Source organism: Rhinoderma darwinii, chromosome 1 (genome assembly GCF_050947455.1).
Source record: "Rhinoderma darwinii isolate aRhiDar2 chromosome 1, aRhiDar2.hap1, whole genome shotgun sequence".
NCBI classification, from domain to species: Eukaryota; Metazoa; Chordata; class Amphibia; order Anura; family Rhinodermatidae; genus Rhinoderma; species Rhinoderma darwinii.
Genome location: NC_134687.1, coordinates 658,458,889 through 658,471,216, shown reverse-complemented (window position 1 = coordinate 658,471,216; position 12,328 = coordinate 658,458,889). Strand labels below are relative to the sequence as shown.

Genomic DNA, 12,328 nt, shown 5'->3' with positions numbered 1-12,328 from the left:
CATGGCCAGAGGTGGAGCCGCATCTATCAGACATTTCTGGCATATCCTGGGGAAAAATGTCCGTGTTGGGAATACCCCTTTATTCCATGTGGTGACGGCTCTGAGAAGATGTTTCTCTCAATGATGAATAAGTGAGGTTCTGTATGTCACACATGATGTTGTCCCCTGTATGATCTCCATCTTCTCCTTTCTTCATAAAGACGTCTGCAGTACTAGATCCTCCAGTTCCTCCAGTTTTCTCATCTTCTCCTCCACAAAGCTCCTTCTCCTGAGTGACCCACCAAGGATGGACAAGGACAGGAATGAGATGAGCAGAAGAATATTAGACTTCACCTTGGAGATCATCTTCCTGTTGAGCGGAGAGGTAAACTTTTCTACATTATAGAACAAGTTACACATAGGGAAGGGACAATACATAATAGGAAGTAATAGGAAGAATCCAGTGTCCTGTATAACAGCGTCCAGACCTTCCAAGTGACGTCAAGAAGCGACCAGCAGAAAAGCTGAAGATCAGCCACCAATATGGTCAGTTATGTGTCATGTCACCAGTGCAGCAATAGTAATGTTGTAGAGCAATGAGAATGACCAGGAACCAGGAGGATCAGGATGACATCTATATAGAAACATAGAAGATGACGGCAGGAGGAGAGCACATGGTCCATCTAGTCCCCCAATATTATTTCCTGTTTAGTTTTGGCCTCGTTCTATTTTCTCAATGTCTTTTTGTAGGTGAGGTCTCCAGTATTATAGATGTGGGGTCACTAGAGCTCTATACAGCGGGGTCACAATCTCCCTCTTCTGAGGGGGGAATACTGTGTTCAGTTCTCTAAGTGTCTCTCTCCATACACAGGAGTACACAATAGTGAAGAAGACATCAGGTGACTGTACAACTCCCATCATCCATGAGTCAGGAGGATGGAGCAGTAGTCAGAGCCCCATCACAGAGCCTCCCCCTCACTCCCGGATACATGAGAAGAAGATCTTAGAACTGATCTACAAGATGACTGAGCTGCTGACTGGAGAGGTGACACTGCTGGGAATGCTGGGAAATTCTACAGTAACAGCACTGGAGGTGTCTGGGTGATGACTGTATCATTGTGTGTGTCAGGTTCCTATAAGGTGTCAGGATGTCACTGTCTATTTCTCCATGGAGGAGTGGGAGTATCTAGAAGGACACAAGGATCTGTACGAGGAGGTCATGATGGAGGACTACCGGCCACGCACATCACAAGGTAAGAAGAGACAGATATATATTGGTCATTACTGGGGGAACAGGCTGGACTGGCGGCCATGCTGAAGTCTTAATAGCGTCATGTGCAGTACATATACATGTGTGTACAATGACATGTAATGTAGGAGCTCCTCAATTTTGACTCTTTTCACATCACGTTAGATCTTTATGTTTCCTGTATATGTCCAATAAATCCAGAGCGCTCCATTCACCAGACAGATTATGTCCTTTGGTACAAATGAAGCCCAGAGCAGTACACTGTACGAGCGCAGTAAAGCGAGGTGTACCGTCCTCTGCTTCATGTGTGTAATGTTCATGCTCTCATTCCCACCGGACTCCTCTCCTGGACTCCCCTCAGTAACTTGTAAGTTCTTTTGCTGATACAGAGGGTTTGGACGTGGGCCGGTTTGGAAAACTAAACTCCAGCTACATAACGACATGCCTGGCTGCAAACCTACTGACAGGTTCCCTTCTAAATGCTGCCAGGACTCCTAGAGAAAGCCTGTGAGTCCTTCATCCCCCGCCCACTCAGAATGATTGACAGGTTTTCCTTTGTGGTTCTGCTGATAAAATCTGAGGGTGTGACAGACGCTCCTAATGGGGCCGATGCCGGAGCTCCAAACACACGTTCCTTGCTTAATCTCTTGTCCATGTAGACCATGTAAGGAGCGATGCTAGAAGGGGTTAAAATCAGCCCCGCACAGACCTTGAGATCAGCTGCTGGAAATCTGTGATGTGGGGGCCGCTACTTTACACATCTGTACACAATTGTGGGGAGGGAAAATCATATTCTGTGACATGCCGCTCAGTTGTGGTGTGGAGTATGGGAAGTCGTACCAGGTGCATGTTCCTGCCAGTCATCAATCTCCACCAGTGTTCTAAGCTGGTCATACAATATTTGATGTATGTCGGCCAGACCTGCTGATTTTCTAATGTATATGGCGACTTCCCAACTCTCCCCGGACGTCAGATGTCCGGAGAGAGAAGGATCGGGCTTTGGAATTTCAGCATGCCGGATCCTTTTGTTAATAGATAAGTCACTATCAGAGGAGTCTGGTGGCGGCTTTCTCCCTATTGAAGACACATACACACCCGACCGAGCGTTCATGTACATGGAGGAGGGGAGGAACGATGGTTCACCTGACATCTAGTTTGTATGACCGGCTTTAGACTAGCAGTTCACAAAACTAAGATCTAAACTAATCAGCCATAACATTCAAACCACTTGCCTAATATTGTGTAGGCGCCGCCAAAACAACTGTGACCCATCGAGGCATGGACTCTAAGACCTCTGAAGCTTCCTGTGGTATCTGGCCCCATGACCTTCGGAGAAGATCCTTCAAGTCCTGTAAGTTGTGAGGTGCGGCCTCCATGGATCGGACTCGTTTTTCCTCAGGTCAAGGAAACAATTTTATACTAAGGCAGAGCAGGGAGCCGTTGACACCCGACCATCTACTATAATAGGCAACTTTAAGGCTGTGGCTTTCAAGGCACAGGGACCTCGACACCGGTAGTGAGGACCTCCATTGCTCTGATCAGTAAATATAGAAGTGTAGAGAGAAGTGTCTGATATATAGACAGACATATAGTAGTCATGTATTCAGCCACTGTGTGTTTCCTACAGATGGATCCAGTAGGAGAAATCCACCAGAGAGATGTCCCAGTCCTCTGTATTCCCAGGACTGTCCAGAGGAAAATCACAATGTCCCAGAGAATCATCAGGTAGATGAAGCTGAGCCCTATACCAGATCTATATAGGGGGGTGTGGAGCTTTTTGGTCCTGCGGTGAAAAATGGGGTCATAGATTTTGGTGGTTTCTTATGTTGGTCTGTTAGATTCTTCGCACTCTCTGCTGTATTGTACTGAATTGTTACATGTGTGAAGCAGGGGGAAGATCTGACTAATAATAAAGCGGAGGATGAAGAAGAGCGGGTGAGGGGAGATCAACCGTGTAACAGTGAAGTAGAGGAGGAAATTCCAGGAGGTGTTACCAGAGGTCAGTAATAATGATACTAGAAAGTGAATTGGGAGGTTTGTTAAGGTGAGGTTCCTCCTTAGTTCTACATTACAGTAACACTTCAGACAATGTGTTATACATAGTGCAGGACCTGAGGGAGCCGTGACTGCACATAGAAGTTCTCTACAAGGTGATCTATGACTCCGGTCATGCACTAGGATTGGTATCGGTTTTTGGGGGGCGCCAGCTAGGGCTGGGCGATTTATGATTTAAAACAAAATCACGATTAATTGAACATGTAACCTCGTTTATGGTTAATGAATAATCTTTAGGCCACACCCCCTTTTGCATGCCACACCATTGGATATAGATCCCCTGAGCCTGCTGTATATAATATATCCCCCGACACTGCCCCTCACATAGTATAATGCCCCCATAGCTGCCCCCACACACTAATATTCTCATACAGCACCAATAATGCCTAATAAAAATAATAATATAGATACTTACCCAACCCCATTCTAAAGACGAGTGGAGGAGATCCCTTTGCTCCTCCGGTCTGTGTGGCTCCACGCATATTGTCAGATTTCGCTGGACTTCCGTCATATACCGGAGATTCAGGAATCCTATTGGTCCAAAGTGTCTTCAAGGCCCGCCACATTTACTTTTTTTTTTTAACCTCAATGCCCACGCGTTAGTTCCCACCCCAGTGGTATATACACAGATGACTTCTCTCCGATCCCGTTCATTGCAATGAAGTGTGAGCTGTAATATGCAGCCGACACATGCAGAAAATTGCACAAAAACAAGGCTATTAAATATATTTGTAGTCTTGGGGTGTATAAAGACATTGCAGTTCAGTTGCGGTTGAAACCGCACCAAATTTTTTTTTTAAAAATTCATAATTTTACTGCAATTTACTGCGGTTTTCTAGGCAGGTCACAATTGAGCGCGGCATCTAAGGGGTTAAACGGGCAAAATCAAAGTGAGTATTTCACAACCAACACCCGCTGAATATGGAGCACGCTCATCCCATGAGCACGCTTCATACCTACCTTTAACGCTAGTCACATACATTGGTTTATGTGTCATTTTTATTTTTGCTTTTTAAAGAGGCTCTGTCACCAGATTTTGCAACCCCTATCTGCTATTGCAGCAGATCGGCGCTGCAATGTAGATTACAGTAACGTTTTTATTTTTAAAAAACGAGCATTTTTGGCCAAGTTATGACCATTTTTGTATTTATGCAAATGAGGCTTGCAAAAGTCAAAGTGGGCGTGTATTATGTGCGTACATCGGGGCGTTTTTACTAGCTGGGCGTTCTGACGAGAAGTATCATCCACTTCTCTTCAGAACGCCCAGCTTCTGGTAGTGCAGACACAGCCGTGTTCTCCAGAGATCACGCTGTGTCGTCACTCACAGGTCCTGCATCGTGTCGGACGAGCGAGGACACATCGGCACCAGAGGCTACAGTTGATTCTGCAGCAGCAGGTAAGTCGATGTAGCTACTTACCTGCAAACGCTGATGCTGCTGCAGAATCAACTGTAGCCTCTGGTGCCGATGTAGCCGACACGATGCAGGACCTGGGGCAGGAAGTGAGTGACGTCACAGCGTGATCTCTCGAGAACACGCTGTGTGTCTGCACTGCCAGAAGCTGGGCGTTCTGAAGAGAAGTGGATGATACTTCTCGTCAGAACGCCCAGCTAGTAAAAGTATTAAACACGCCCCGATGTACGCACATAATACACGCCCAGTTGGACTTTTACTTTTAAACACGCCCACTTGGACTTTTGCAAGCCTCATTTGCATAAATACAAAAATGGTCATAACTTGGCCGAAAATGCTAGTTTTTTAAAAATAAATACGTTACTGTAATCTACATTGCAGCGCCGATCTGCTGCAATAGCAGATAGGGGTTGCAAAATCTGGTGACAGAGCCTCTTTAACCTTTTATTTTTATGGCCTTTCCATCAGAAAAGACAATTGGGGAACTTTATTATTTCATTTTATTTTTATTACACTTTACCTTTCCTCTGTAACTGGCGCTGCACAGACTGGTAGATCAGACCTGTTATGGTGAGTTCATCTAGCGTAAATACTGCGGATTTCGTTGCTGAAAATCGGCAGCATAATACAGTAGCAGCAAAGTGGGTGAGATCTGAACGACTCTCATCCACACGCTGCGTAAATGATGAGCGGAAAAAACGCTCAGAAATTGACCTTCGTTTATTTAGTCCGCAGCATGTCCATTGTATTTGAATAATCGCTGCTTATTTGTTGCGGGTTTTCCCGCATTGAATTCAGGGGAGGTAAAACCCACAACAAATAGAAGATGTTGCATTTTTTTCAGCGGCAAAGCAGCGATTCCGACGCAAAAAAACACAAGAGAAGAAAAAAAAATTCTTAAAGGGAATGTGTTGCTAGAATTTTTTTTTTTTTCTTTTTTAGTTAAACAATTATTATTTAGGTGATTACACATTGTTTTAATTTTTTCACAAGTCAGGAATTATTATAAATTAGATTCTAATTTATAACATTTCCATGTACTGGCCACTAGAGGGAGCAGTTCCCAAAATTGCAGCATGGTCAATGTGGTAAAGCAACCTCATTGCTTTATGCTGCAAATTTGGGGTAGACACACTCTCTCTAGTGTCCTCACACAATCCCCCCTCCCTTATCCTGGCTAGTGTCAGAAGAAGGAGGGGTTTGAATCTTTAAACCTCCTACACTGTGTGCCGCCATTTTCTGAGCGACTGCACAGTGTAGGAGGATTAGATACAGTGCTCAGCAGACAGTATAACACGAACATACACGAACATAATACACACATCACATACACAAACATAAATTACCTGCTCCTGCCGCCGCCTCCGCTCCTATTCCTTGAGCCTTCGCTTCCTTGAACACATGAAAATGGCGCCGGATTTCGCTCTGCAAACGAGCTTCGTTTTGGTCTGTGTGGGAGCGGCGCATGCGCCGTTCCCACACATACGGCGTAGGCAGCAGGGAATGGAACGCCTCCCGTTCACATTCTCTATGGGGTTGTATGTGCCGCATTCCATCTCTGTATGTGTCGTTAATCGACACATACAGAGATGAAAAAAAATGGCAGCCCCCATAGAGAAGTAAAAATAAGAACAAAGTAAAAAGTGGAACACGAGAGTATAAATAAATAAAATTTATGTTAATATCATATTAAAAGCAATATGATAAAAAAAAAAAATTCATGACATATTCCCTTTTAACCAAGTCTGTTTCTTTGTCCAGGCCGGCCTCCTGGGATGACGTTTCAACCCATGTGACCGATGCAGCCAATCACAGGCTGCAGCAGTCACATGGAATGAAACTTTATCCCAGAGCTGCGGGATGTCGGAGGGACGCTTCGCCATAGTAAGTATCAGGTTTTTTTTGTTTTTTTCAGTGTAGTTTTCCGCAGCGGACATTTTGGCCGAAAAACTGTACCACAATTTGGTGCAGTTTTTCGGCCGGAATTCCCTGTGGTGCACAGGGTGAATACACTGCGTGCTTTTACGCAGCGTATCCGCCGTGTGTGAACATACCCTTGTAGTAACTATTGTCACTGATAGGGCTGTGCTGTGTTCAATTAGAGCCAGCAGCAGCCTCCTCCTACTATCATCTCGGCAATCATGTGACCAGTCACATGACCACCGGGGCCAATAGAGGCAGCGACCTCTATTCTATACACAGCGCTGATTGAGCGATATGTGCGTGAGTACAAAGAAGTCAGAAGTTGTAAAAACCACTTTTGTGTTCTCTTTATGGTTCCTGGCAGTCTCCGACATCCAGCTGCCCAATCGCTCGGACAGCAAGCTTAATACATATATACACACAGTGGGCAGTTCTCAGCCGGTTGAGCATCATTCTAGGAGTCAATTGAAATTAAAAAACACATACATTTTGGTGATTGCCTTTGTACTTCTTAATTTATTTGGTTCAACCATTACAAATCCCCTAATAATAACAGTTGAGAAGAAAGATCCTCATTATAGTTCTATATTTTAAGGGGTTTTCCAGGAACACTAAATTTTTTGGAGTGGGCAGTGCACGATCAATGAGGAATAGCATGAACGCAAAGAAAATGGGGTGGGCATTGAGGCGTAAGCAAAGAATTGAACGGGGCGGGCACTGAGCAGGCTGTGGACCAATAGGATGCCTCAAACCTCAGACTTCTGATGTATACCTGGGTTTGAGGCATCCTATTGGTCCACAGCCTCCTCAATGCCCGCCCCATTCATTGTTTGCTTATGTCTTAATTCCAGCACCATTTGCTTGGCATTCATGTTATTCCTCAGTGTCCACCCCGATGGTATCTACAGTGATGATGGGGATTACATATATTCAGGGATGATGGGTTTACTTATGGTATCTCCAGTGATTATGGGGATTACATATATACAGGGATGATGGGGATTACACATATACAGGGATGATGGGGATTACATTAGCTTGCTGAGGTGTGGTCACGTGATTCTGTGACCGCACGCAGAGAAAGCTGGTGGGCGGGATAAAAACTAAGAGGGAAAGGATAACTAGTGGGGAGGGTGAAGAGAAAAATCGAAAGGGGAAGAATAATTGCTAAAAAAAAAAGGCCTGTGTTGTTATGATAAAAGACATAGGCTGCTGGAAAGAGTTCTATGTCCTCCCAGTGCTGGATTTTCTGCTACACCCCTTACTGCTATATAATATCCTCCATACTGCTTCAGCTTCTAAGGGTGTGATACAGAGAGATAGTGGACCAGGATAATTCTCTGTTCTGTGTGTGCAGTGTATAGAAGACATGATAGTGGTTGGACTCCATCCAATACATCAGGGAAAACTGAGAATTAAAGATTGAGCCTGCGGAGGGAAAACTGCTAAAAGAATGCCATATACAAGACATATAATGCCAGAAATAGTGTTATTCTTCCTGTACACACACATGACAGATTATTCAGAGAAGTCATCCGAAAATTAGGTACTTTTTAAGGGTCTTTAAGAAGTTTTCAAAGTGGGTTTAATGATGTTGGTTTTTTGCTGTTGTTTTTTTTTTTATATTGGATTAAAAAAAAACAGATCCATTATTATTAGGAAGCACCTATTTTAACCTGTTGCTGTCTGCCCATCGACTATAAACGTCCTGGTTGTCCACACCTATCTCTGCAGAGTTTCACCTCTATCACTCTTCCACTTAATCCGAGATAAATATATCAATTATTTTATTACGCAATATCGAAGCCCTCTATGTTCTGAGAAAAACAAGACCAAGTAAATATAGGTTGGCAGAGGAATAGAACAACAATTTGCTATTAAATAGTCAGATGGCTAAAACTTGAATGGGGCCACTTCACTAGGTTCACCTTATTAGTACTTGACAGGACACTCTTTCCCCTTAGAACCTGAATTCTTAGTGGAATGATTGTACTGAAAACCTTTATTACAGATTCTGATTATTAACTTCACTCTGCCTATTCCACTGCATCCCAAAAATGTTCTATAAAATTGAGATTTGGTGACTGTGCAGCCATTAGGATATACAGACCTCATTATCATGTCCGTGAATTCAGCCTGAGATGTGTGCTTTGTCTCGTGACACATTTTGTTAAATGTAGACTGTGGCCAATGTTCGATTGTCTGTAACATTAGGTTAAGATGTTGTATGTCTTATTAGTATTTAAAGGGCCAAATGTTTTGGCAGAAAACAGGCTTCATTGTCAGACAAAGTTCTGTTGTTGGGGAATTTTTTTTTTTATCAAATTAAGCTTTACGTCATAAAAGTGGAAGACTGGGTGTAAACCTGAATCCTGGACTTTGTCATGGATTTATCCTAAAGTGTTATACAAAGTGTTGTAAGGTTGGAATCACACATATAGTTTTTGAGCTGAAGCCAGGAGTGGATTAAAAAGGCATGGCTTATACTTCTTCCTGCTTGATCCACTTCTGACTTTGGCTCAAAACACTGCATGTGTGTTTCCAGCCTAATATGAATGTTATACATTTGTCAACTTTTCTATTTTGAAACAAAATCACAAAACTTATTTTTAATCAACAGAAAATCCAAGTAAGAACTCTGAGGGAAACTTCAGGTTATTGCTAAATTATAAAGTAGAAGATGAAGATATCATCCAACACTCTTCAGGAGGAAACCTCATTACCCTTAATGTACATCCAGGACTTCACAGTAAAGACCCATCATATAAGTTCACTAATCATGAGGAACATTCTCCTGAGCAATCACAGATTGTTACCAGAAGTACAGCTCAGAAAGGCGGTAAAAGGTTTCAATGTGGTAAACCGTTCACAAAAATCTCAGGTTATTTAACAAAGAAAAGATTTCACACAGGGGAGAAGCCGTATTCATGTTCAGAATGTGGAAAATGTTTTTCACGAAAATCAAATCTTGTTACACATGAGAGAATTCACACAGGGGAGAAGCCATATTCATGTTCAGAATGTGGGAAATGTTTTGCACGAAAATCAAATCTTGTTACACATGAGAGAATTCACACAGGAGAGAAGCCATATTCATGTTCAGAATGTGGGAAATGTTTTACACATAAATCACATCTTGTTGTACATGAGAGAAGTCACACAGGAGAGAAACCATATTCATGTCTAGAATGTGGGAAATGTTTTAAAGATAAATCAAGTCTTGTTATCCATGAGAGAATTCACACAGGAGAGAAGCCATATTTATGTTCAGAATGTGGGAAATGTTTCACAGCTAAATCAAGTCTAATTGTACATAAGAGAAGTCACACAGGAGAGAAATTATATTCGTGTTCAGAATGTGGGAAATGTTTTACTACTAAAGGCAAACTTAGGGCTCATCGGAGTAAGCATACAGGCGAGAAGCCATTTTGATATTCTATATGTGGAAGATGTTTTACAGAGGAATTAAATTTTGGAACTCCTCAGAGAATTCACATGGAGTAGAAACCATAATCTCGTTTAGAATGTGAGAAATGTAATAAGAGAAAAAAAAACTGATTTTAAACACATCAGATTATTCACAGACATTAACACCTTCACGACATTTGACGTATACATATGCCAAAGTCGGGTAGGGGAAGTATGGAACGAGCTCACGTAGTGAACCCGCTCCATACGATGCCGGTGTCGGCTGTATGTTACAGCTGACACTTCAGAGTAACAAGCGGCATCGCGCTCGAGCGCGATCCCGCTCGTTTAACTCGTTAAATGCTGCGGGTAATAGCGACCGCAGCATTTAAATCGTTAGAGGGGGTGACCCCCTCTAACAGCTCATTGCACCCCACGCAACGCAATCGTGGGGGGGGGGGGGCAATGGTTGCTATGATGTTGAAGAGGTAAACTCAAGCACTCCTTAGTTTAGTATGCAAAAACTGGATTTATTTAGAATGAGGCAAAAAGTAACGTTTCGGCCACAGTTTGGCCTTTGTCAAACACTGCAAATGCAGAAACAATATAATAAACATAAATAATTTTAGCAGTATGAGGATAGCAAAATATATATGTGTATATATATATATATATATATATATATATACATATATATATATACATATACACTACCGTTCAAAAGTTTGGGGTCACCCAGACAATTTTGTGTTTTCCATGAAAACTCAAATGAGTTGCAAAATGACTAGAAAATATAGTCAAGACATTGACAAGGTTAGAAATAATGATTTTTATTTTAAATAATAATTTTCTCCTTCAAACTTTGCTTTCGTCAAAGAATGCTACATTTGCAGCAATTACAACATTGCAGACCTTTGGCATTCTAGCTGTTAATTTGCTGAGGTAATCGGGAGAAATTTCACCCCATGCTTCCAGAAGCCCCTCCCACAAGTTGGTTTGGCTTGATGGGCACTTCTTGCGTACCATACAGTCAAGCCGCTCCCACAACAGCTCTATGGGGTTGAGATCTGGTGACTGCGCTGGCCACTCCATTACAGATAGAATACCAGCTGCCTGCTTCTTCCCTAAATAGTTCTTGCATAATTTGGAGGTGTGTTTTGGGTCATTGTCCTGTTGTAGGATGAAATTGGCTCCAATCAAGCGCTGTCCACAGGGTATGGCATGTCGTTCCAAAATGGAGTGATAGGTCTTCCTTATTCAAAATCCCTTTTACCTTGTACAAATCTCCCACTTTACCAGCACCAAAGCAACCCCAGACCATCACATTACCTCCACCATACTTGACAGATGGCGTCAGGCACTCTTCCAGCATCTTTTCAGTTCTGCGTCTCACAAATGTTCTTCAGTGTGATCCAAACACCTCAAACTTCGATTCGTCTGTCCATAGCACTTTTTTCCAATCTTCCTCTGTCCAATGTCTGTGTGCTTTTGCCCATATTAATCTTTTCCTTTTATTAGCCATTCTCAGATATGGCTTTTTCTTTGCCACTCTGCCCTGAAGGCCAGCATCCCGGAGTCGCCTCTTCACTGTAGACGTTGACACTGGCGTTTTGCGGGTACTATTTAATGAAGCTGCCAGTTGAGGACCTGTGAGGCGTCTATTTCTCAAACTAGAAAATCGAATGTACTTGTCTTGTTGCTCAGTTGTGCAAACCGAACAATACCCCAATATATACTAGTGGTCCTAGTGACTAGATAACAAGCCCAGAAGAAGAAACAAGTCACGACCAGATAATTGGAAAAATACAAACAGTCTTTATTGAAGTTGATTTAGACACAGAGACAACATACAAACAATTAAATATATTAAAATACCATAAACCCTCGAACAGGAATGGAATCCGAACAAAAAAGCAGAGCGACCCCCAGATAGTAAAATATGGTCACAATCAACTCCTATATACAGCTAAAGTGCATAAGTATAAACTATTTAAGCAAGTGCTAGGCATAATACATTTGCACAGATGGACATGTATGCATAGTGTAAATAGTAAAAAATCTAGAATGCAGTCCTAAGTACATATAGCACACTGAGCAATGTACCTACACCTACATAGTAAAAGATGAATGGGAGATCCGGACCAGGAAGGGGGACCTCTGCTTGACCCGACGCGCGTTTCGCTGGTGCTTCGTCAGGGGTTGGTGTCCAAATGCCCCAAATTGCCTTAAATACCCCTTCCTCACTAGTAGTTGCCAGCTGTTCCCTATCGAGTGGTTAGGTGTTCAGCGGCGGTCACCAATG

General features: G+C 42.7%; 1 protein-coding gene across 2 annotated transcripts; it reads left to right on the top strand.

The window, feature by feature from the left end:
* Positions 1-224: 224 nt before the first annotated feature.
* On the top strand, positions 225-10,657 carry LOC142664050 (uncharacterized). 2 transcript variants are annotated; one of them, XM_075842958.1, is made up of 6 exons: positions 225-364; positions 851-1,024; positions 1,109-1,232; positions 2,856-2,953; positions 3,119-3,227; positions 9,239-10,657. In XM_075842958.1, exons 1-6 carry the CDS (start codon positions 287-289, stop codon positions 10,048-10,050), a joined length of 1,395 nt encoding a protein of 464 aa, XP_075699073.1. In that variant the 5' UTR covers positions 225-286; the 3' UTR covers positions 10,051-10,657. The 2 variants fall into 2 exon arrangements, with proteins under 2 accessions (XP_075699073.1, XP_075699065.1); XM_075842950.1 differs by having other exon boundaries at positions 3,116-3,227.
* The last annotated feature ends 1,671 nt before the right edge of the window (positions 10,658-12,328 follow it).